The 21,955-nt window shown below is 47.3% G+C and overlaps 1 protein-coding gene across 6 annotated transcripts in view; it reads left to right on the top strand.

Moving 5' to 3' along the window:
• LOC148386925 (ephrin type-B receptor 1-B-like) overlaps positions 1–21,955 on the top strand; it is a 116,188-nt gene that overhangs the window by 42,340 nt on the left and 51,893 nt on the right. For all 6 annotated transcript variants that reach the window (XR_015862841.1, XR_015862843.1, XR_015862839.1 and 3 more), the window contains 2 exons: positions 3,177–3,858; positions 19,872–20,027. Coding sequence is in view for 1 of the 6 variants with exons in the window: in XM_088397367.1 (XP_088253493.1) it covers positions 3,177–3,858; positions 19,872–20,027 (838 nt within the window). In the remaining 5 variants the exon portion in view is untranslated. The remainder of the gene's footprint in view (positions 1–3,176; positions 3,859–19,871; positions 20,028–21,955) is intronic.

The following is a 21,955-nucleotide window of genomic DNA, read 5'->3' as shown; positions in this document are numbered from 1 at the left end:
GGGCTAATGCATAAGCCCTTCATCTACTCACCACTGTCCGTCAAAGCGAAGAACCGTCATGACACAAGCACTTAAAAAATCCGAGCGGCTTCTGTATTGATGGCAGGAGCGACGCTATTAGAGTGGGTGCATTTGTGTGTTTGGTGGCTTTTTACCGTTCATCATCAAAACCAAATACAATGCTCGTATTGTTACAAGACAAACACGATCGTGAAGAAATACAGAATGTCACCTGCTACAAACAGACAGTAAGAGGAAGAAAAGAGTAGCATGTCTGCATTTGATGCTGCGCTTCCATAAAAGATCCTATAGGATGTTAGAAGCCGTGCTTCCGGATAAGATCATATCGCATGTTAGAAGCCAGTGTCCAGAGCCGTGCTTTCGTATAAGATCATAGCGGATGTTAGAAGCCAATGTCCAGAGCCCTGTGATACGTAGTTTTCTGAAGCAAGTCAGGGGATTGTGAACCCAAGTGCAAAATGAGAAGAAGAAAATCTCGTATTCAATCATTCATTATTAACTCCTGCTTCATGAGGTAAGATATTGGAGCCGGCCATATACCAACCCATTGAAAGAAAAAGAAAGCCCGTTACAAAGTTTGAAGCCACTTTGGAAACGGTGGCTAATATTTTATCGGTGTCTGGTGACACAATGGGGACACCAAATATCTGTCTCGTTCATTATTTCATGGACCAATGACTTTGTGGACAGACTCGAGACGGGCATTATCGCAGATGCCTCGGGTTCTTCGCCGGCGTGAAAGATGGTGGTCATTTGGCTAGACGAGAGGCGGTGAAGACCCCCTCCTTGGGTGCAGAGGAGCCCAGGCGGGACGAGGCCGCTTGCTTATATTAATGAACAGGCAGCGCCGAAAGGGACAGCTTGCTGTAACGCTGATGAATGGCCAGTACCGGAAGAGGAGAGCAATGGGAAAGGCTTGAGAAGAGAAGAGCGTGGACTCACAGGGAGTTGCACTCGGGAGAGAAAAAGCTTCCTTTGCACCCTTGGATTTGTGTCAAGTCGTTCATCACGCCAACGCTGTCACTTTTCCACCATTGCGGCAATCTCTTGTTTTTCTTGGGTCGGATTTACGACGCCGCTCTTAGTGTCCGGTTTGGAAAAAGTGACGACGGTCGGTCCTTTCTCAATACGAAGAAGGCAAAGTACGGTTTTGCCGACCGGCATTGTCACATTGGCAATGTGCGTCCTTCAATAGCTTTGCCACTTACACTGACGGTTCTGGTTGCCTTGGTAACCTTGCACATTCCTAAACGCATGAAGATTATTCTTTCCATTCCCTCACAGTTGCCTTCAAGTCATCTTAATTCTTAGTTTGTACATTGGCTGGCAAAATTCCATGGTCAGATTTGAGATTGTGTTACTCAAAGTCTTTAGCAGTCCATCGGGGTCGCTTTAAAAACTGAAGCTTCAAAAGGTCAGGAGGAGGAAGCACCGGGAGATACACTGCACACGCATGAAAATTGCATGAACTGTTTGGAGGCCCGCTCGCGCCGCTGTAGACCACATTAACTCCTCCTTGGGTTACATGAATCTGACCCCCCAACCCTCCCTCACAAATAGATAAATGAATAAGTGAATCAATCAATCAAGATCAACGGAGATATATTTAGCTGATAATTCAAAAACGGTTTGACACATTTTTCACATGGGTGCATGTCTGTTTTTAAAAGCAAGTAGCCTCTTTTTTCTTTCTGTGATTTGTCGCTTTGATTTGCAACCATTGCAAATGTTAATGGCGCATTTTCATCATGATTTGGTGCACTCAGTGCAGGGGAGCGAGCGGCTGTTGCTCGTCCAACAGACTTTGCGGGTCGGTCACACCTGCAAGGAAAAGGCCAACATTGCGCTTTGATTTGGTATGCGTGCAAATGTCTTCCATGCTGCCATGTAGTCTAATTGTAATTCAGTCTAAGCTAATTTTGAATTTGTTATGCAGCACCTTGTATAATGCACCGCCTGAGCGGCCACCCCGTTAACCACCATATCCAAAGACCGTTTGCTTTGTTGATTCCTAGTTATGCTTTGATGTATTTTCGACAGGGAAAAAAAAAAAAAAATCCAAAAGCTCAAACCTGTGTCCCCAATGCGAGGTTGTATTTCTCAAAACAATTCCATCCCACACAAATAATTGTTCTTTAGTCGCCCTAAGCCATCAAGGCTGTTCTCTAATAGTTGAAAACAACAGGAAGTCTGAAGTCAGTAATTTAAGTTAAAAGGCACAATTATAACGGACTAATTAGGAAAAACATTGGCACGGAGCCATCGTTCATTTGAGTATCAATATTGACTTTCAAATAAGAAACAAATGTCAATCAAAAGGGAGCTGTTTGATATTTTAACTGCAGAAGCGGTATGGAAAATGGATGAATGGATGGAATATTATTTTATTTCATTATATTAAATTGTATTGGTCTTGTTTTAATGACTGTCTGTTTTGTTTTATGGAGCTGCCGTTGTTGTTGTGGTGCTATACAAAAAAGTCTAGATGAGATTGATTTCGACAGCTAACAAGCTAGCCTGTGGTCTGGTTTTCACTTTTGTATTTTGGATCGGAACCTCAAATTAGAATATGAAAAGCTTTTTGAAGCCAAATCTTCAGTGCCTGTGGTTTGTTTTTCAGTTTTCCCTAGTTTGGATCTGAACTAAAAATTGGAATTTAAAAAGCGTTTTTCAGCCTAATCTTCAGTGCCTGCCTGTAGTCTGTTTTTCCACTTTTGTATTTTGGATCGGAACCTCAAATTGGAATATGAAAAGCTTTTTGAAGCCAATTCTTCAGTGCCTGTGGTTTGGTTTTCAGTTTTCCCTATTTTGGATCGGAACCAAAAATTGGAACATAAAAAGCTTTTTTAAGCCGAATCTTCAGTGCCTGCCTGTAGTCTGTTTTTCACTTTTGTATTTTGGATCGGAACCTCAAATTGGAATATGAAAATCATTTATAACGCAAACAACGCTGACAATGATGATGATGACGCTGACAATGACTGTGTGTGTGTGTGTGTGTGTGTGTGTGTGTGTGTGTGTGTGTGTGTGTGTGTGTGTGTGTGTGTGTGTGTGTGTGTGTGTGTGTGTGTGTGTGTGTGTGTGTGTGTGTGTGTGTGTGTGTGTGTGTGTGTGTGTGTGTGTGTGCGTGTATTTTCCCTCTGTTCTTTCCTCAGTGGGAGGAGGTGAGCGGCTACGACGAGAACCTTAACACCATCAGGACATACCAGGTGTGTAACGTCTTTGAGCCCAGTCAGAACAACTGGCTCCTCACCACCTTCATCGATCGGAGGGGAGCGCAGCGTATCTACGTGGAGATCCGCTTCACGGTCCGCGACTGCAGCTCCATCCCCAACGTTCCCGGCTCCTGCAAAGAGACGTTCAACCTTTACTACTACGAATCGGACGCCGTCATTGCCACCAAAGGAACGGCTTTCTGGATGGAGGCGCCCTACCTCAAGGTAGACACCATAGCTGCCGATGAGAGCTTCTCGCAGGTGGACTTTGGAGGGCGGCTCATGAAGGTCAACACGGAAGTCCGCAGCTTCGGGCCGCTCTCCAAGAACGGCTTCTATTTGGCCTTCCAGGATTACGGTGCCTGTATGTCTTTGCTGTCAGTCAGGGTGTTTTATAAGAAGTGCCCGAGTGTGGTCCAGAACTTTGCCGTCTTTCCGGAGACCATGACCGGTGCCGAAAGCACCTCCCTGGTTATCGCCAGGGGGATTTGCATCGCCAACTCGGAGGAAGTGGATGTTCCCATCAAGCTGTATTGTAACGGCGACGGGGAATGGATGGTTCCCATCGGCAGCTGCACTTGCAAGGCGGGCTTTGAACCGGACAATGGCAACGTGTGCCGAGGTAAGGATCCTTTCTTGGACCAGCTTTCACGCTTACAAATGGCTTTGTCTTCTACAATGTCTTCACCATTTTCACTTTCGCCTTTTGAAAACACTGAGTTTCTTTTGAAGTGAACTTTTCAGCTTTTGCAAATTTCCTTAAATATTTTGTTGACTGAAAATGTTGCTCATTTAGCACCTCTGTACTTTATAACTCTTTAGTCTTTGTAAGAGAATACCTCTGAACGACAAGCAGGTGTAACAAAGCATCAGTACGCTTGCGCTGATTTTCTCTATCATCAATTGATTGTTTTCATCTTGGCATAATGGGCCGTACAGCTTCCTTGATCACGTTCACCTTGTGCCTTCTCAAATCTCACATTAGCGTCGTCGATTCTTAATCTGTTGCAAACGCCATCCATCTGTGCACCTTGCAGATGGAAAAATGTTTTAATTTTTGTCTTATTTCACCTCATTCTGATTTACAGAAGATTCCGAAGGATGGATAATCATATGTACATAAGGATGAGGCTGATCTGTGTGCTGCAACAGTCTGTTTCACTTTGTCTAGCCTTCGCTGCTCCATATTCCGGTGCCGTCCTGCTACATTGACATACTTATGCGTAAACACAGAAAATATTTGCCAAAGACCGTCTGTGGGCGCCTCATGATATGATGCATTCCGGGTTGGCCTGCCTCTGGCGGGCGCTGGCGCTGGGCTGGAGCGTGTGTACTGCTCTGATAACATTGATTGATGCACATTGGCTGTGATCAATACACAGATATGAAAGCAACGCAAATCTACCAAGCAAAGTGTGTATGGCTGCGCCCACACAAAGTTCATACTTTGGTGAAATGACTTTCAATTGAAAAGTTTCTGGTCTGTATTCCATTACATGTTACTGAATTCATTTTGTTTGTCTTAGTTTCAGGGAAGACATTTTTGTCAAGAGTAGGGGATTTCATCTTTGGAAGTATTCCTTGTGTGATTTCAGTGCCAAGTTAAGAATTTGCTAGATTTCCTTAACCCTAACATTACTATAATTATTATTATTATTATTATTACCGTATTTGCCGGTGTACAGGTCGACTCGGTGTATAAGTCGACCCCCTAAAATTCGACGGAAATTTACGATTTTATGATATATCCTTTGTATAAGTCGAGCTCAATTGTTGCATTATATTAAACTTCAAAATTCAATATGCGAAATTTATTGACGAAATGTGTTCAAATTCCGGGAGGCCGTGCGCATGCGGCTGTTTATAAGCACCGCGGAGGAGATCGCGGCCGGCGAGCTCGCGCACGCCGCCTGGCACCAACGGGAGGCCGGAAATAGCTCCAAGCCGAGCGGATCGGCACTTTATAAGCACCGCGGAGGAGATCGCAGCGCCTCATTGGACTTCCAGCGGCCGGCGAGCTCGTGCACCCGCCCGGCACATCCGGGAGGCCGTGCGCACGAGCCAAGTGGCCGAAAATAGCCCCCGCCGAGCGGATCGGCTGTTTATAAGCACCGCGGAGGAGGTCGCGGCGCCTCATTGGACTTCCAGCGGCCGGCGAGCTCGCGCACCCGCCCGGCACATCCGGGAGGCCGTGCGCACGAGCCAAGTGGCCGAAAATAGCCCCCGCCGAGCGGATCGGCTGTTTATAAGCACCGCGGAGGTGGTCGCGGCGCCTCATTGGACTTCCAGCGGCCGGCGAGCTCGCGCACTCGCCCGGCACATCCGGGAGGCCGTGCGCACGAGCCAAGTGGCCGAAAATAGCCCCCGCCGAGCGGATCGGCTGTTTATAAGCACCGCGGAGGTGGTCGCGGCGCCTCATTGGACTTCCAGCGGCCGGCGAGCTCGCGCACCCGCCCGGCACATCCGGGAGGCCGTGCGCACGAGCCAAGTGGCCGAAAATAGCCCCCGCCGAGCGGATCGGCTGTTTATAAGCACCGCGGAGGAGGTCGCGGCGCCTCATTGGACTTCCAGCGGCCGGCGAGCTCGCGCACCCGCCCGGCACATCCGGGAGGCCGTGCGCACGAGCCAAGTGGCCGAAAATAGCCCCCGCCGAGCGGATCGGCTGTTTATAAGCACCGCGGAGGTGGTCGCGGCGCCTCATTCGACTTCCAGCGGGCCGCGCACTCGCGCACGCCGCCCGGTTCAAATTTTCTAAGTGCAACGCACAATGAGATGCATGAGAAACGGCCTTGGTTACCATCACATTTGAAGCGATGAATACGAAGTTAAATTTTATGACTCGGTGTATAAGTCGAGGTCGATTTTTTTCGGTCGATTTTGGATCGAAAAAGGTCGACCAATACACCGGCAAATACGGTATTATTCATTATGATCATGCCTCAGAAAGGATCTATCAGTATATGTACACAGAAACCAGACGCTACGAGAGAAATTGGGAAAAAAAAAATTTGGCTCAAAGAAATAGTTGCAAAATGCCACTTTCTTCAAGACTTCTTTCTAATAATTTTTTTTTGCTGTGATCACATCAAATGAGCAGGACTTGTATTTGATCCTGTGCCTTACTTTGTACATCAAGTCTTAAATTGTAGGCCCGTTGTTCCACTTGTGAATTCCAAATGTCAATATTCTATTCTAATGGATCCCGTGAATCAAAAGCATTGGGATTGGAACACGGGACACGTCCGCATTAAGGTAGACTGTGACTCATTTTAGACGAAAAAAAACCAAACAAAAAAAAAAACCTCCCTCACGAATGTTGCTCTCTCCATTTTCATTATAGGATGGTGATTTTTCTAATTAAGATGAAATGTTCATTTCCGCCGCATGCCAAATCCCCCCTCCCTTTTCTAGCGCCTCTGTACAACTCCCCTTTGTGCAGCACAGTAATTGGCATTTTGATGGGAGTCTTGACTCTTAGTGTAGCTTGTGTCAGCTTGGCCACCGCTGTCAACACCGCCAGCGCAAACAAGCAAGCACTGTGCACGCAAGCACTGTGCACGCAAGCGCTGTGCACGCTTTGCTGTGTGCAGTGTATCCAGAGCCCCTGTAGGCCCTGCAATGAATAGAGTTACTATCTTTCAGAAAGATGGATGAACTGTATATTTTCCCACTAATCCCCTGGCCGCCCTTTGTTAAGCACCTTCAGCAAGTCGACACCCTGCTGTGAAGTTTCACTCGCTCCTATTTCTGCTTCTCTCCAAAATGAGGAGAAATCATGTTTTTTGTGTAACACATTCATGCCATCGATCTTAGCTGTGGAATGAATTCAGCTCGTACGTCAAGTAGGCCGTGCTAGTGCACTTTAGCTAATCTATCTATATGTTTGAATGAGTGGCAGGTATCATGGCATGTTAGGTGTGCGTGTGTCAGAGGGACCGTGTCATGTTGCTCAGCCGCGGCGATGCCAGCGTGCCATCCTCATTAGCAGCTCTCACCAAAAGCAATTTGGGCAGCCCACCCTTTCGCTCATTGTCCCTTTTGGCTATGGAAGCAATTTGATCACTTTGCTGGTAAATTGACTGGGGCCACATCCAAAAAGTCATTGTGTGTGTGTGTGTGTGTGTGTGTGTGTGTGTGTGTGTGTGTGTGTGTGTGTGTGTGTGTGTGTGTGTGTGTGTGTGTGTGTGTGTGTGTGTGCGTGCGCGTTTTTCTGAATTTGTGTGAGGTCGAGTTTCTGCTGACTTTGACATCCCTTCGCAGTGGTGAAGATTTTGCCAGAGTATCCACATTTTTTTCATTTTTTTTTCTTGTTTCATGATTGTTTTGAATTAACATTTTAAAAGTGCCAAAATATTTGTTGTTCAATTTTTACCATCCATATTCACTCCCTTTCCATCGACTGACATTATTTTCTTGATGATGAAGTCCAACTGACAAGCAATCCGTAGAGCGTCCGTTACCTTATCCCCGATACATATATTTCTTTACTTTTCATTTTATAGTGTCACAAGCCTACAGAGCAATGGGAATACACTTAGTAGGTATATATTTCCTCTCCCTGTTAGGCGCCAGTGGGCTTTTGACATGCTGGCACATTAATATTACAAATATTCAAATAACTTTATATAACATTCTGCCGGCTGACGGTGGCAGCAGGAGATTCACAGCCCATTGAGCAAGTGTGCTTCTCTGGGCTAAGTGGCCATTTATCATGGCTACCTTACTCCTATCTAATGGCTGCCATCATCAAGCACACTTTCTCATAAACACATATATTTCTTCAAAAGATTAGCAGCGCCCTTGTGTTTGCGTGATGGGCACTTTTAACCAAACCAAGAACTTTGGTTAAAGTTCAGCTTTGGCAAAGCTCCGATGACTTCTTAATATGTCTTTCCTGATTGCAAGGAGCCTGCCTGCCTGCCTGCCTGCCTGCCTGCCTGCCTGCCTGCCTGCCTGCCTGCCTGCCTGCCTGCCTGCCTGCCTGCCTGCCTGTCGGCCGGCCTACCGGCCTGCCTGCCTGCCTGCCTGCCTGCCTGCCTGCCTGCCTGCCTGCCTGCCTGCCTGCCTGCCTGCCTGCCTGCCTGCCTGCCTGCCTGCCTGCCTGCCTGCCTGCCTGCCTGCCTGCCTGCCTGCCTGCCTGCCTGCCTGCCGGCCTGCCTGCCTGCCTGCCTGCCTGCCTGCCTGACCGCCCGCCCACCCGGCCGGCTGAGGGGGCCTGCAAAGTCCCACTGAGCTATTAGAGCCAATTCCAGCCCAAGTGGCCTTGTCAACTTCACTGAGTTGACTTTACACAGAAGCATCCTGTGTTGGGACGAACTAAGTCACCTTGGAGGAGGCCGCAGGCTCGCAGGTAGCAGGCGCTCGCTCGCTCGCTCTATACCGTACGTATGCACACACACGACACCCAGCTGCTCTCCGTCTGCGGTGGCTGACTGAGCTACAACTGGCTGTGATCTTAGCAATGGAACAAGATCAATGAAAATGAATGTTGTTAGAGATTTGCTCACTCCAACTTATTTTGCAAGAACCACACGGGAGACAAGTAAGTCCTTTTGGACACCTGCAGGTGGAGAGTCCATTTGTCGTTGTGCGTGCAGCGATGTTCGAATAGAGCTCTGGACTCTCCTTCCTGCAAGAGGATATTTATTAAGAGAAACAGAGTGGGGGTATGAGTGGGCTGAATAGAAAGCCCTTGTCCTCTAGGCTAAATATCTCAGGGGATGTTTTACGATCTTGTGATAAGGAGGACAAGGTAAGGTATTTATTACCTGTTGCATTCCAACATAATCCTATGATAAAGATAACCTGGAAAACCCTAACAAATGTGACCTTCACCTTAATCCCTGCTACATGTTTCTCCACAATTTTACAGCTGAAGTAAGACTCTACTCTTCCGAGTTCTGATTCAGGGTTTGAATCTCAACTCTCATTTGGTTCTTGTTTGGGGTTTTCTCCAGATACATCCAGCTCAACCAGGACCCTAGTTTGGATAAGAACTATATAAAAAAAAAGCAAGGCACTAATGTTGCAATGGTGCATTCAGAAGTAATTAGTAGGCATCGAGATCAGTAAGCTGCAGCCATTGCCATTATGTCTGGATGTGCCATAAAATGGACAACTGCCTGCCTGCCTGCCTGCCTGCCTGCCTGCCTGCCTGCCTGCCTGCCTGCCTGCCTGCCTGCCTGCCTGCCTGCCTGCCCGCCCGCCCGCCCGCCCGCCCGCCCGCCCGCCCGCCCGCCCGCCCGCCCAGCCTGCCCGCCCGCCCGCCTGCCCGGCCGGCCGGCTGGCTGAGGGGGCCTGCAAAGTCCCACTTAGCTATTAGAGCCAATTCCAGCCCAATTGGCCTTGTCAACTTCACTGAGTTGACTTTGCACAGAAGCATCCTGTGTTGGGACGAACTAAGTCACCTTCGAGGAGGCCAATTTTGTCTTCCTGAGCTTATGTTAACCACTGAATGAACTACTGGACTTGTTTTTGGTCTCTTGATAGCTCTTGATAGTGCTGCTCCTTTTTGTGGATAAAGTCTCACAAACAACGGCAAAAGCAAAACAGATTCAGTAAATGCTTCTTTCTATGTTTTTTTTTGGGGGGGGGTGGGGGTGGAAAGAAGCAGAAATACCCACAGGGAACCCATACGACCGAGGAGAAAAATCCCCCCCCCCATATATTGGAGTTGCGCTCTGGTGACCGCAAAGGCCACAGCACACACACGGCTGACATTTTCATCCTCATCAAAGCCCTTGGTGTTTTCCCCGGTTAATGTTTCCTTGGCTGTCAATAGTTTGAATAGAGAGAAGGCAGAGAGCATCTCTTTGAATGGTGGGGACCGAAGCCAGTGTGCGTAATGGCCTCCAAACACAGATGCACTGCTCCCACAGTCATGGGCGCTAGCTGCTAATTATGTGAGGGGAATCTAGAGCTTTTTTGTCCCCATCATAGTAGAAGTAGCGGCCACATCCAGTGCTCTTTGTCATCCCCAACACACGCTCCTCTCCTCTCCTCTCCTCTCCTCTCCTCTCCTCTCCTCTCCTCTCCTCTCCTCCGGGGGACGCTGCGATGCACAAAAGAGCCCTCACGCTGGGCAGATGGCCGCAAGTCTGCTTAATTTGCCAACGTGGCCCTCATTGCCTTAACACAAAAGCCCACCACCCGCGCCCAGGGGCTCTGCATCCCCCTCTCACTTTGTCGCTGACCTCCATCAATCAAACTGGCGCCTTTGTGCTTTCGCGATGCGACCGCATAATTAAGGATGCAGCAAAGACGATCGAACATGTCTGTATGCCGTCACCAAAATAACAATGAGGAATAGTTGTGTATTTTCCTCCTCCTTTGGCAAATGAAACCAGAAGGAATGCCTTTTAAGGTCGCTTAAGCCTTAGTTAAGCATGATTCTGAACAATGACGTTACTGCGGAATATGTTGTATTCACAAAGACAATAAGCAAATGTCTTTTGATCGACTTTGGCCACCACAACGTGGGAATTTAAACGTCTCCACCAGACCCCCTCGTTAACCTTCATTTGCCTTTCCTGCTTAGCGGTCGCCATCGATACTTGCTGTCGTACTGGTAAAACGTCCAGACTTGTTTTGTTTGATGGCAGCGAGGTTCCATTTCAAGTTCTAGGAAAGTGTCTTTCCCCCCTCCCCTTGCTGCACAGAGATGAATGTGGCCACCTCAAGGTTGTGTTGTTTAACTCCTGGATTGAGGATCTCATTCGAATGGCATTGCAATAATCGTCGGTCCGATAGCGTTTTTTGTTACTTTTGCTGGGCTAAATGCAGCGAGAGCTCGTTAACAGTCAGATAACAGTCGGCTAACGAGATGAGATTTGGCTTTAAATTTTCCGTCGAAGTCTCTTCAAAGAACTTCGAAATGTCCGATATGAGCTCTCTTTGAAGTCACCATCCTAATCACGCTGGAAAAGCACACCACAGTTCAACTTGAATTGATTACACCACCATTAAACATGACATGCTTTATAAATGCCACGTTGATATCTTGGCGCTGCTATATCGTTCGCCGTCAATTGGCCAACTCCGGTAATCTGCATCTTAGCAGGCCTAAAAGTGTCATTCGGTTGACACGTGTCCAAATGATTGCGCTGGGATTGAGCGCCCTAATGCCAAGTGTGCTGTGACAGTCGTCCTGGTGTCATTGACTGAATCATTCTAATTGTCTGCTTCCCCATGTGATTGTTTACAAGGCGTCTTTTTCAAAAACAGAAGCAGACTTCAGCGCTATTATTCCCCTGAGTAGCATGCATTGGGTTTTTCTGCGAGCACTTTCAAACCAGACCCGAGTGAGAAGTGTTCTGTTGCCCAGTTTCTCGTTTTCAAACATGAGCTCTGTTTGGCAATTTGTGCATAAGACCAAGGGATCAACCTGAATTAAGTTGAATGTCCAAATACGATACTGTCAGCTAATCAACGCGTGATCTGATCTCTCCGTGTTCTGCTAACTAATTAAATCCAACACCAAGGAGCCAAACTCACTTTAGAAGCTTAAATGAAGTGTGGCTCAATTAGAATTGAACATCATTTAATATAAATAACATGTCCTATCCAACAAAAACATATCTGGAATGTTCTCACAGGCTCAGACGTATATCATGAAAAAGAGGAGCCGAGTGACATTTTGTCAAGCCTTTAATGAAGGTGTCCAGATTCGATTGAGTGGCAATTTCCAACGGAAAATTCAATTCCCTCTGTTTGCAGCATGGTGGGGATGAGTGCTTTATACTATATTGCACACAACGCAATTTCACAAGCACACTCTTGTGTGCGTTTTAATGCGTTGCTCATCACGGATTAGTCGTCAAAATAAATCCAAGTAAGGACACCTTGAGGCGGCGGTGTTTAGCAATCGCTTATCTAACCGCAGAAAGCTGTGACTTATTTTCATGTATGCATGGTGACGAATGCATACATTCAAGGTTTTGCACGGCAAGCTAGTATGTACATCGCTGGCATAGATAGATAGATGCATTTTTTCAAAGCAATTGAATATCATTTCAAAACTTCCAGCAGCATCCCGATGTACCCTAACAGCAGCACGCTTGGGATTCAACTGACTAAAATGTCGGATTCGAAAGTGAGGCTGGTAAAGAAATGTCAAAGACTGTTTTCTGACTGTTTCATACCAAACAGTTCCGCTCGGAAATGGCAAAGATGCTATCTTAACGTTACTCTAGGAGCAGAGGCCAGTCTGCACGAGCACAATGGCGTGCTTTCCAAAGAGAATCCTATCTGATTATGCAAAAGCTGACAAACAAATGGATTTGCTGCATCCCCAATGTTCTCCGGGGGAAGCTGCGTGCACGGCCAAACGGCTTTTGTGTCGGCGCCAACAGCAAGCGTAATAAGACCCTTTGGGGAATGAAGCCGAGGCTGAGCGATAGGGACACAAAAGCGCACATGCTCGTACACTCAATTTCACTTTTTAACCTTCCTACTGTCTTCTTTGGAAAATGACCTTTACATTCCCGCCTGCCTCCAGTCTCTTGATCTGGACTCGTCGCAAGCGTCTCGCAGACAATCTCAGACATCATGCCCGCTCCTTTTGTTTTACTTCTGCTCTCACTAGGAGAGCAGTCACCGAAGGAGTGGCACAATAGCCCAATGTGCGGTCGATGGAACTTTTACCCCACTAATGCTATTTGAATAGCCCCTGTTTGGGCAGGGGCCCTCTTGTGACCCTCATTCACGTCGACTGCCATTCCTGCCCGCCGGGTCCCTCGTCGGCACAAACTCTTAAACCGGATTGGAAGCCCCCCCCCCCAATTGTGGAAATGATTTGAGAGGGGGGCCTTAGCCGGACAAAAGGGCACATCCTTAGTTGAGATCGGGGGGCCTCTAAGCCCCGTTCCTTCCTTCTTATTCCATAGAGAGGGACGTTGTTGTATGGAGAGGGGAAGGTGATTGGGTGGTGAAGCCATGACATGGTTAACATAACGCTAGCTGGTAAACATAAGAGAAGGTCCCGATTGTTTGGCACTCCCGGTTGAATGTATTTTCTCACGGTAAAAAACCAAATGGACTAAAGCACATAACAGATTTTTGGTTTTTGTCAGGAGGAAAAAAAAAAAAAAAAAGTCTTCTAAATTTCACACTGAAAATGTGCAAAATTTGAATGGAAATGAAACCAATTGGATGTTAATTTTTTCCAAATTCTAAAATCTATCGGCTCTCTTTTGGCACGCGATAACGATGCTAACGTGCCTTGTTGACTGTCATTCTTCCTGGCTACATTTGAACACTTTGTGAGTGTGTAAGAAAGGCCACATTTCTTTCAAACAGTGTTTCTCGAGCTCCTTCTTGTTCACTCTCCTTGCGCACTGTGGCGGAACCCTTAAATCCAGTGTGAAAGAAATTGGCTCTCAGATCTAATCAATAGCGGCCCAGGGCAGCGAGCCAGGGGGAACATCTCTTGGCCCGTGCTCAGCTCAGCCACAATCAATTTCAAAGCATTGATTCAGTCATTGAAATACAAAGAGGAGACGCAGTCAACCGCACAGGTGCTTCAGTCTTTTGCTGTGCTAACCTGTTATACTACGTATATCACCTGCGCACGTGCGTGTGCCTTTTTCTTGTGTGTGTGTGTGTAGGGATGGTATGATTTATTTCCAAGCCATCTGTGCTAAAGTGGGTATGGCATTTAATCTGGGACCTCTGCAATGGTGCCAATCTGGAGGAAGGGGGGCGGGGTATTTGCTGCTAATCCAAAATGTCCTGCCCAGAGAGTATGTACAGTCTGCAGTACTATTTGTGGCTTGATTTCATGACTGATAAGGAAAAAAATATCCCTCTCTCATCCACCCACGCGCACAAACATGTCCTAGCTTTGTAAACCTCGTCTTGAAATGGCCGTCTGCCATTTGTCGAGCAAATCCGCATTCCCAGTAGGTCATATGAAGTGCCGTATAATTCTCAGATGGACAAGGTGTTGTCTTTCAAAAAGTCCACAATGTCATGAAGCTTAATGAGCAGAGCTGAAAGTGTGACACCCACACACCCACACACCCAAAGAGCATCCATCGTCTGCTAAATGTCATTTTGCATGGTCTTTAAAACCAGACAAACTTGGCACCACAGAACTACTAATGGAATAATCAAATGAATCCAGAACGAATTCACATTCAATCTTGGAAAGATGCTGTAATGACACCAATTAAGATCTTAAAAATCACTTTGGAGCATAGAGAATGGTGTCACATTTTCCACCGTGTTACTTGTGATTAATGAACACGTGGTTACGATACAAGTGGTGGACCGAGACAGTGCTTAGCAAGGCAAAATGTATTATTATCATGACCTACTTGGTTGTTTTTCTTTACCGACCGATTTGTCTGTCACGTGTTCTCGATCAATATTTGCAACCTGGGTGTTTTGTCAGTCCAAGCGAATATGAAGATGTAGTAAGAAGATCTCCCAATGTTTTGTTGTTGTTGTTGTTTTTTAAGACATGCGATCGCACAAAACAAATGTGTCTTTGCCTGTGTCATAGCTTCAGGCATATTGACTGAAACTGACAGATAAGGTCAGTGCTGGCAAGGTTGGACAGGTAGGGTAATGGTGGAACACAAACACGCACACACACACACACACACACACACACACACACAGACAGACGCACAGCACCGCACCTAAATGTTACGGTGTGTCTGTTTTTCCAGAAGAGGCTAGCGCTTTCTGATACGGTTATGAAGAGGTCATTCTGATGTAAAATCGTATGACATGAATAGAGATAAGCCGCGCTTTCCGTTAACCTTTGGATGGCTTGGTCTTGCAGGTGTGTTGCGTGCCAACCGGTGGCATCAGTCTCTGCTCAGTCATGAGATGGAACAGAATTTTTCATGAACACACATCTGTCTTCAGCGCAATTGAAATATACTTGCAGGTACGATCCTGCTTGATTACAGTTTGAAATTGAAATGTCTGATGGGCACATATGCTCAGAAGTTGAACACCATAGCAGAGCCTGAGCACATTTTTGGTGGGGGGGTGGGGGCGTTGTGTTTTATTGCATCACCACGTGCGGCCGCTAACAAATGGATTATCGGTGGTAGACACGTCATCGGGGTTCTGTTGGCTGATGGAAAAAGTCTCCCATGGTGACATTCTCTGTGATGACTGGAGGCATGAATAAGCGGCCGGCGCTCAGCTTTGTGATCCCAACCGTGGATGCCAGAATATTTTCGTGGAAAAAGTGAATTACAGACGCTCAATCAGGAATCAAATTACGGCTGGTAAACAGTGAAGGGACTTTTGTTTCCCAGTGTGTGTCATTGTTCTCTGCTTGTTTTGAACTGTGCTTAATTGCCCGTTCTCCTTCATTGGTCTCATTAGCAGGTGTTCAACCCAGAACCCAGGGGCTCCGGAATTTCCGCATACATGCTTACTTTAAGCTGCTTTTAAGACCTACTACAGCTACTCTCAAAGCATTTCAATGATCAGCCGGTGGGTGGTTTGTTCATATGAGTGAAGCAGAACGTGCGATATGCATGCTCCCTCCCTACCTCCCTCCCTCCCATTTTTTGGGAATTGTACATACTACAACTTCGATTCTTTTGCTATAGCCAGCAAAGGTTCGCCACTGAGTTGTGTCCCTGAATACCAAAGACGCTTTCAGAATCTCTTCTCTCTGCATGATATGCTCTGTGCCTTGCATTGCTGACCCCCGCAAATAAAATTGGCCTAATCCAGTGTGCCAGGGCCAGATAGTACCAACTCAACACTGGGTCGTGATGTGGCTGTGTACAGCTAAGAGATTATTTACTGCTCTTGATTGTTATCACGCTTGTGCTGCAGACACACGCGCACACACACACACACACACACACACACACACACACACACACACACACACACGTACTCGCACGCACACACACACACACACACTCGCACAACTCCTGAATGTACTTTTAGTCTAAGTCTGCTGGTAAGTCATTGCCTCTTGCCTCTTCAAACAAGATAGTGTGGGCCAAAAAGAATACTGGCTGTGAGGTTACTATGGCAACCATCTGCCCATGGGGTTCTTGCTGTCTGCTAAATGATGGCAACATATAGAAACTCACAGTGAGCAGCTGAATGTTCATTGAATTCAGTCATTTACAGTCATTTTGGTCGTTGTTGTTCCAATGGGCGACCGCTATGTCAACATAAGAGATACGTATGTGTATCATCAAGGCTTTCCTCTTGTCTGCCCGTTTACTCTCGTTTGCCGTCTTCTGCTTCTGATGTAGTGCCTCTTTTACGATGTAAGAAAAGCCAGAAATACACGTCGGCACACTTTGAAGCCTAATTGGATGATACCTTGACGTTCTCACGGAGTTTCTGCAGCTTTAGATACTGCCGTATTACAAGTTGTAAACTGGGAGGACCGAGTTGTGTTTGGGGAGGATTACTGGCACACAAAATGGCTTTGTTGCCGTTGCATGTTGGGGTGTGGACGAGGGGTCGTGACGATGGATGGATGGATGGATGGATGGATGGATGGATGGATGGATGGATGGATGGATGGATGGATGGATGGATGGATGGATGGATGGATGGATGGATGGATGGATGGATGGATGGATGGATGGATGGATGGATGGATGGATGGATGGATGGATGGATGGATGGATGGATGGATGGATGGATGGATGACAATCGGGGTCTGTGGGATGAACCCCTCTGCAGAAAAGACTACTTTCAATCATCCTTTTATTCCCGATCAAATCTCTCAGGCCTGCCTTCTTTCTTTTGTAAGAGATCAGGAGGTGATGAGGGAGCCTGGAAGAGATGGACGCTGACCAGACTTGTCAAATGATGTCACCACCAAACCCTCAAAGTAGTGGTGGCTTGCGTGACAAGTTGGAAGCAGTCAGGCTGAAGTGTCCTTCAATGGTCCCTGTTGACCCATGTGAGCAATTCATTGGACGTTTGTTGAGCCGCACCATTAAAAGGCACTTTGTAGCCTTGCTTTAAAAAGCCTGTGGGGATTTTGCAGGGTTTCTGACAAGCCTTTGTTTCAAACCTGGCTTTAACTCAAAGAAACATGGTGCCGTTCGATGACCTTGAAGAGAAAATGAACACCTGGGCTGGAGACACATCTCATTACGTGGACGGTGGTAGGAAAATGAGCGGTGACAGATGAAGAGGAAGCCTGAATACCAATGGGGCTCTACCACCGCTTGTGTTAGGAATAGCTGCAGAGCACACACCCCCTCCCCTCCCCTCTTTGACGACCAAACGGCAAAAGAATGATTCTTCACCACATATGCACCCTCTTGTGCTTTGAGCGGTAGGTAGAGGTCTCGTCCAGTGACAAAGTACCAAAAAGTCAAGTAGGGGTCAGCTGGGGTCTTAACCTAATCAGGTGAGTGTTTGTGGGGCTCTATGCTGAAGACGATGATCCAGACCATGTTGTAAATGCATGTTGGGAGTTCCCGTATTTGAAGCCACTTTAAAGCTATGCCACGGGAACGAGTCAGACGAGGGTGAAGTCTGTGTCCTGTAACGTTGATTGGGCTGAGGAGGAAAGCCATTTCCAAAGCCATCTTGTTCATAATCCTTTTCACCGGCTGCCCCCCCCCCCCCCCCCGACTCTCGAGCGCAATTTTTCATTTTATCCTCCACGCGCCCGCTTATTCTTCTATGACAGCCTAATGTAATTCTTATTCTGCTCGACCTATAAATCCCACGTCTCCAATTAATTCTCATTCTTAGGACCGGCCCGTACGGCACATTGTGAAGGCGCGCGGGCAACGTGACACGGTGCCTCCATGTAGTATATGATGCATGGCCCGCATTGTGCACTTCATTATACGCTCGGCAAGAATACGGGCCAGTCCACCCTCTGAAAGCCAACACCCGGTTGGGCATAGAAGCTCTTATGGAAGCCCGCTGTCGGAACCCCACTCTCATCGCTCGCTAATGCTGTTATGTAGAACACGTAGGCAAACCAATACATCTTTGTCGAGTAGGAAAAGGGAAGGAACAAGCTGCCTTCTGGCATCTGGAGTCAATGTGGCTCAGATATCAATGACACATCACACCTGGTCAGGTCAGGTCAGGACAGGCCGGTGTTGTCACGGTTAGGTTGTGGGGAGTGGACAGCGTGACTCCAAAACAAACAAACTTGTTTCTGCTTGTGTACAAACCCTCTTGATAGTGACAAGTGGGGTCAACCTACGTAACAAGGATGCAAAGGAGAGCCAAACCACAAGAAAGGAAAAGGTACAAGAGCAGAGAAAACAATACCTTACTGGTGGGACAGACCAAAATATGCCAGGGGGCGGGGGCAGCGGTGAACTAAGACAAAGGAAAGCAGGAGCGTGTTGGCGGATCTCTGCGGAGACCACTTGAAAGCGAGGAATATTGTGTTTCTGGATGCAGCCAGTTCACTTGTGGCTTATTCAAGCGCAGGGGAGACTAATTGCTCGTTGATCTCATGTTCTATCCTCATCCTGCCAACGCAGCTGGTGAGTGACCAGTCCGTACGGGACGAGAACTCTTGGCCCTTTCTTTCTGCTCCAAATATTCACAAATCGGATGAAAATAATGTCGGAGCATTACTGCTGTCGTGGGCTGTTTTTTTAGAACCTCTATGGATTTGCTCTGTGAAGCAGATCAGTGATCAGCGCTGAAATGAATTCAAGCGTAGGATTCCATTCATGCGCATATTCTGGGAATGGGCCTCAGCTCCTTTGTCTGAATCTTGTTACCACCTTAGCGGTAAGAACGCCGCAAATGAAATCTGTCAAGTTTGAGCCGAAAAGTCCCGCCTGTCCAAAAGGAGTCGACTGCACTTTTTGCCTCATCCTCTCCATTCCAAAGATTGCATTTGATTGAGAAGATGCGAGTATTTCTGCTTGCAAAAATTTGCTTCGAGGTACTTTCACAAAGCAGGTTTTAAGACTTCCTCGCCCGATGTTCAGGAAGCGTGGCTAACGCCATAGCAAAGCCATGGTTACGGTCAAAGTTGTACCTGAACAAGTTCAGTGAAAAAAAGTTCATGAACTAACTGGTTCATATTTCGAGCAAACGTGAAGTGAACGTACGTGGTGTATTTCTGCCTTTTTCTGTGAACGGTGAGAACGGTGTCTGCCTGTAAGCCACTTTGGAAGCTGAGAAGAATGCAACGTGTTTGTGCTTTTCGAGCCTATTAAACAAACAAATGCATTGTTGCATTTGTTTTCTTCCAATGTCACTAAAATCTTTGATCTGCATTTGATTATCTGGTTAGCTCTCAATGCTATCTATATAATAAATAATTTGTTTGTTGCCATTGACTTGATGGCTTGGAAATAGGAAGGTGTGATAGTGATTGTCTCAACCTTCGTTTAGATTTGACTGCAATGTGTCTTTTTCAACTAGACAATACAAAAACCCTTACTTTGCTCACGGGAACCTAAATAGGATTTTTCACCATATAGTTGATCAAATAATTGTTGGTTTTAAATGAAAGTGTTTTTTTTTGTTTATATACATACATATGTTGTTTTTTTTAATTGAATTATTTTCTTTATTCTGAACGTCTATAACATCTTGTGTGGCAGAAGATGGGGCTTGTACAAAGTTGTACATACAAGTTGTTTTCCCTTTTTTTTTCCTTCTTTCCTTTACCTTGACCCAGTCTTTCTCTTTTTCCAGCATGCCCGCCGGGTACTTTCAAGTCCACGCAGGGCCCTGGTTTGTGTCTTCAGTGCCCTCCCAACAGTCGCTCCACTGCTGAGGCCGCCACCATCTGTGTCTGTCGCAATGGTTACTATCGTGGTGATGCTGATCAGCCAGACCAACCCTGCACTAGTGAGTAGAATGACATGACATGACATGACATGACATGACATGACATGACATGACATGACCATCAATGTTCTGATGTGTGCCAGCTGCAAGAGGGCAAATGCTTCGAAGTGCATCTATTTTAACATCAGTGTGACGTAACGCCAAATAAGTGCTCACCAGAAAGTGGAACATCCGAGTCGTTTTGATGCGATGTCAGCCTAATATATGAGTGTTATATCTTTTTTTTCCCAAATGAATGATCTCCGGGGAGTTGTACTTTTCGGATTCAATCGTAATGCTTTTCTGTCATAGACGTTTTGGCACTCACCAAAAGTTGCTCTTGCTTTAGTTATCGCTGTTGTTTCTTTTTCTGTCTATCAGCTGTCAGCCCCCCCCCCCCCCCCCCCCCACACACACACACACACACCCTTCCAATCCTAATTACTCAGACAGATTCTGCGCAGCAACACTGTCTTTATCTGTTGGATATCCAATAAAGCCTCTCACAGCATCAAAGTTGACTTATTATGATTAAAAAAATCTGTATGCCGAGACATCCCGCTGCCCCATGTGCCGAGTACTATTCTAACCAAGCGCAAAAACGGTATTTACCTCTCTGCTGCTCCCTCTCACAGCAGGCTCATAGTCCAATGTTGTATTTTGGACTTTTTATGATCCAGTCGTGGCTAATGGGACATTTTGTAATTGCTACCTACCAGTGAATCGAATGGGCCTGAAAACATGTTTTGTTAATGGCTTAAAAGAAATGCCTTAAGGCTGTGGAGGAGCCCCACAGCAGCACAGCTGTCTGCTTGGCTCTCGCAACCACTCCCCTATGAATTGAGCCACACTTTTAGGCAGGCGATGGAGCTTCTCTCCTCATGTCTGGCCTTCCTTGGCACGGCACGGCACATCTCTGGTGAATTAGCGGTTGCTCCATCGAGCAGGCCATCTGCCCGTACCTCCGGGGTCTCTGTCTTTCCAAGACACTTGCACTTGAGTTTTTGTTTTTTAAAAGCAGCCAGCCTCTTGCATTTCTCCCCCTCCCCATCCCTTCATTCCTTGAATTGTCTCTTATTATCATCAAAGCGGTGCAGTGATTTGACTTGCTCGCTCAGGCACCTGAAGGGTGGTCATGACAGGGCCACACGAATCACGTCAACAGCTTTTGCCCCTGGGACCTGTCACGGATCGGATGGAACATGGAGCAGGGCGACCAAGTGCAGCTTGGACCAGGGTTTATTGAGGGAAAAGGGAAGTGGAACGAGGCATCGAGGGAAACAGGCGAGAACTGGCAAACTAATAACATGACAGTCTGACCGACAGGGATGGCAAACAAAAACAGACTCAAAACAGACAGGAACCACAAGGACAACAAACGGGACGACATCGACGATCCGACAGGGAGTGAGGGGCAGACAGGACTTATATACACGACAGGTAACGAGAGGCAGGTGGGAATAATCACACTGATCATGGGCACACAGGAGGGGAGGGGCGAGCACACAGACACACGAACAGAACTATGAAACGATCGAGGACGAGTCCTGACAGAACCCCCTCCCACAAGGGACGGCCCCTGACGTCCCAAAAAACAAACAACTAGGGGAACCGAATCGCTCTAGGGCGGCAACTAGGGGAACCAAACCGCACTCGGGCGGCGACTTGGGGAACCGAACCGCGCTCGGGCGGCGACATAGGGGACAGAACCGCGCTCGGGCGACGACATAGGGGACAGAACCGCACTCGGGCGGTGACTTGGGGGACAGAACCGCACTCGGGCGGCGGCTTGGGGAACAGAACCGCACTCGGGCGGCGACTTGGGGAACCGAACTGCGCTCGGGCGGCAACTCGGGGAAACAGAACTGCGCTCGGGCAGCGACTCAGGGGACAGAACCGCACTCTGTCTGCGACTTGGGGGACAGAACCGCACTCGGGCGGCGACTTGG

This window comes from Syngnathus floridae, chromosome 14 (genome assembly GCF_059516105.1).
Source record: "Syngnathus floridae isolate MCC-2025c chromosome 14, RoL_Sflo_1.0, whole genome shotgun sequence".
NCBI lineage: Eukaryota > Metazoa > Chordata > Actinopteri > Syngnathiformes > Syngnathidae > Syngnathus > Syngnathus floridae.
The sequence above is the reverse complement of the archived record's forward strand: the minus strand, read 5'-3'. Positions and strand labels throughout refer to the sequence as shown.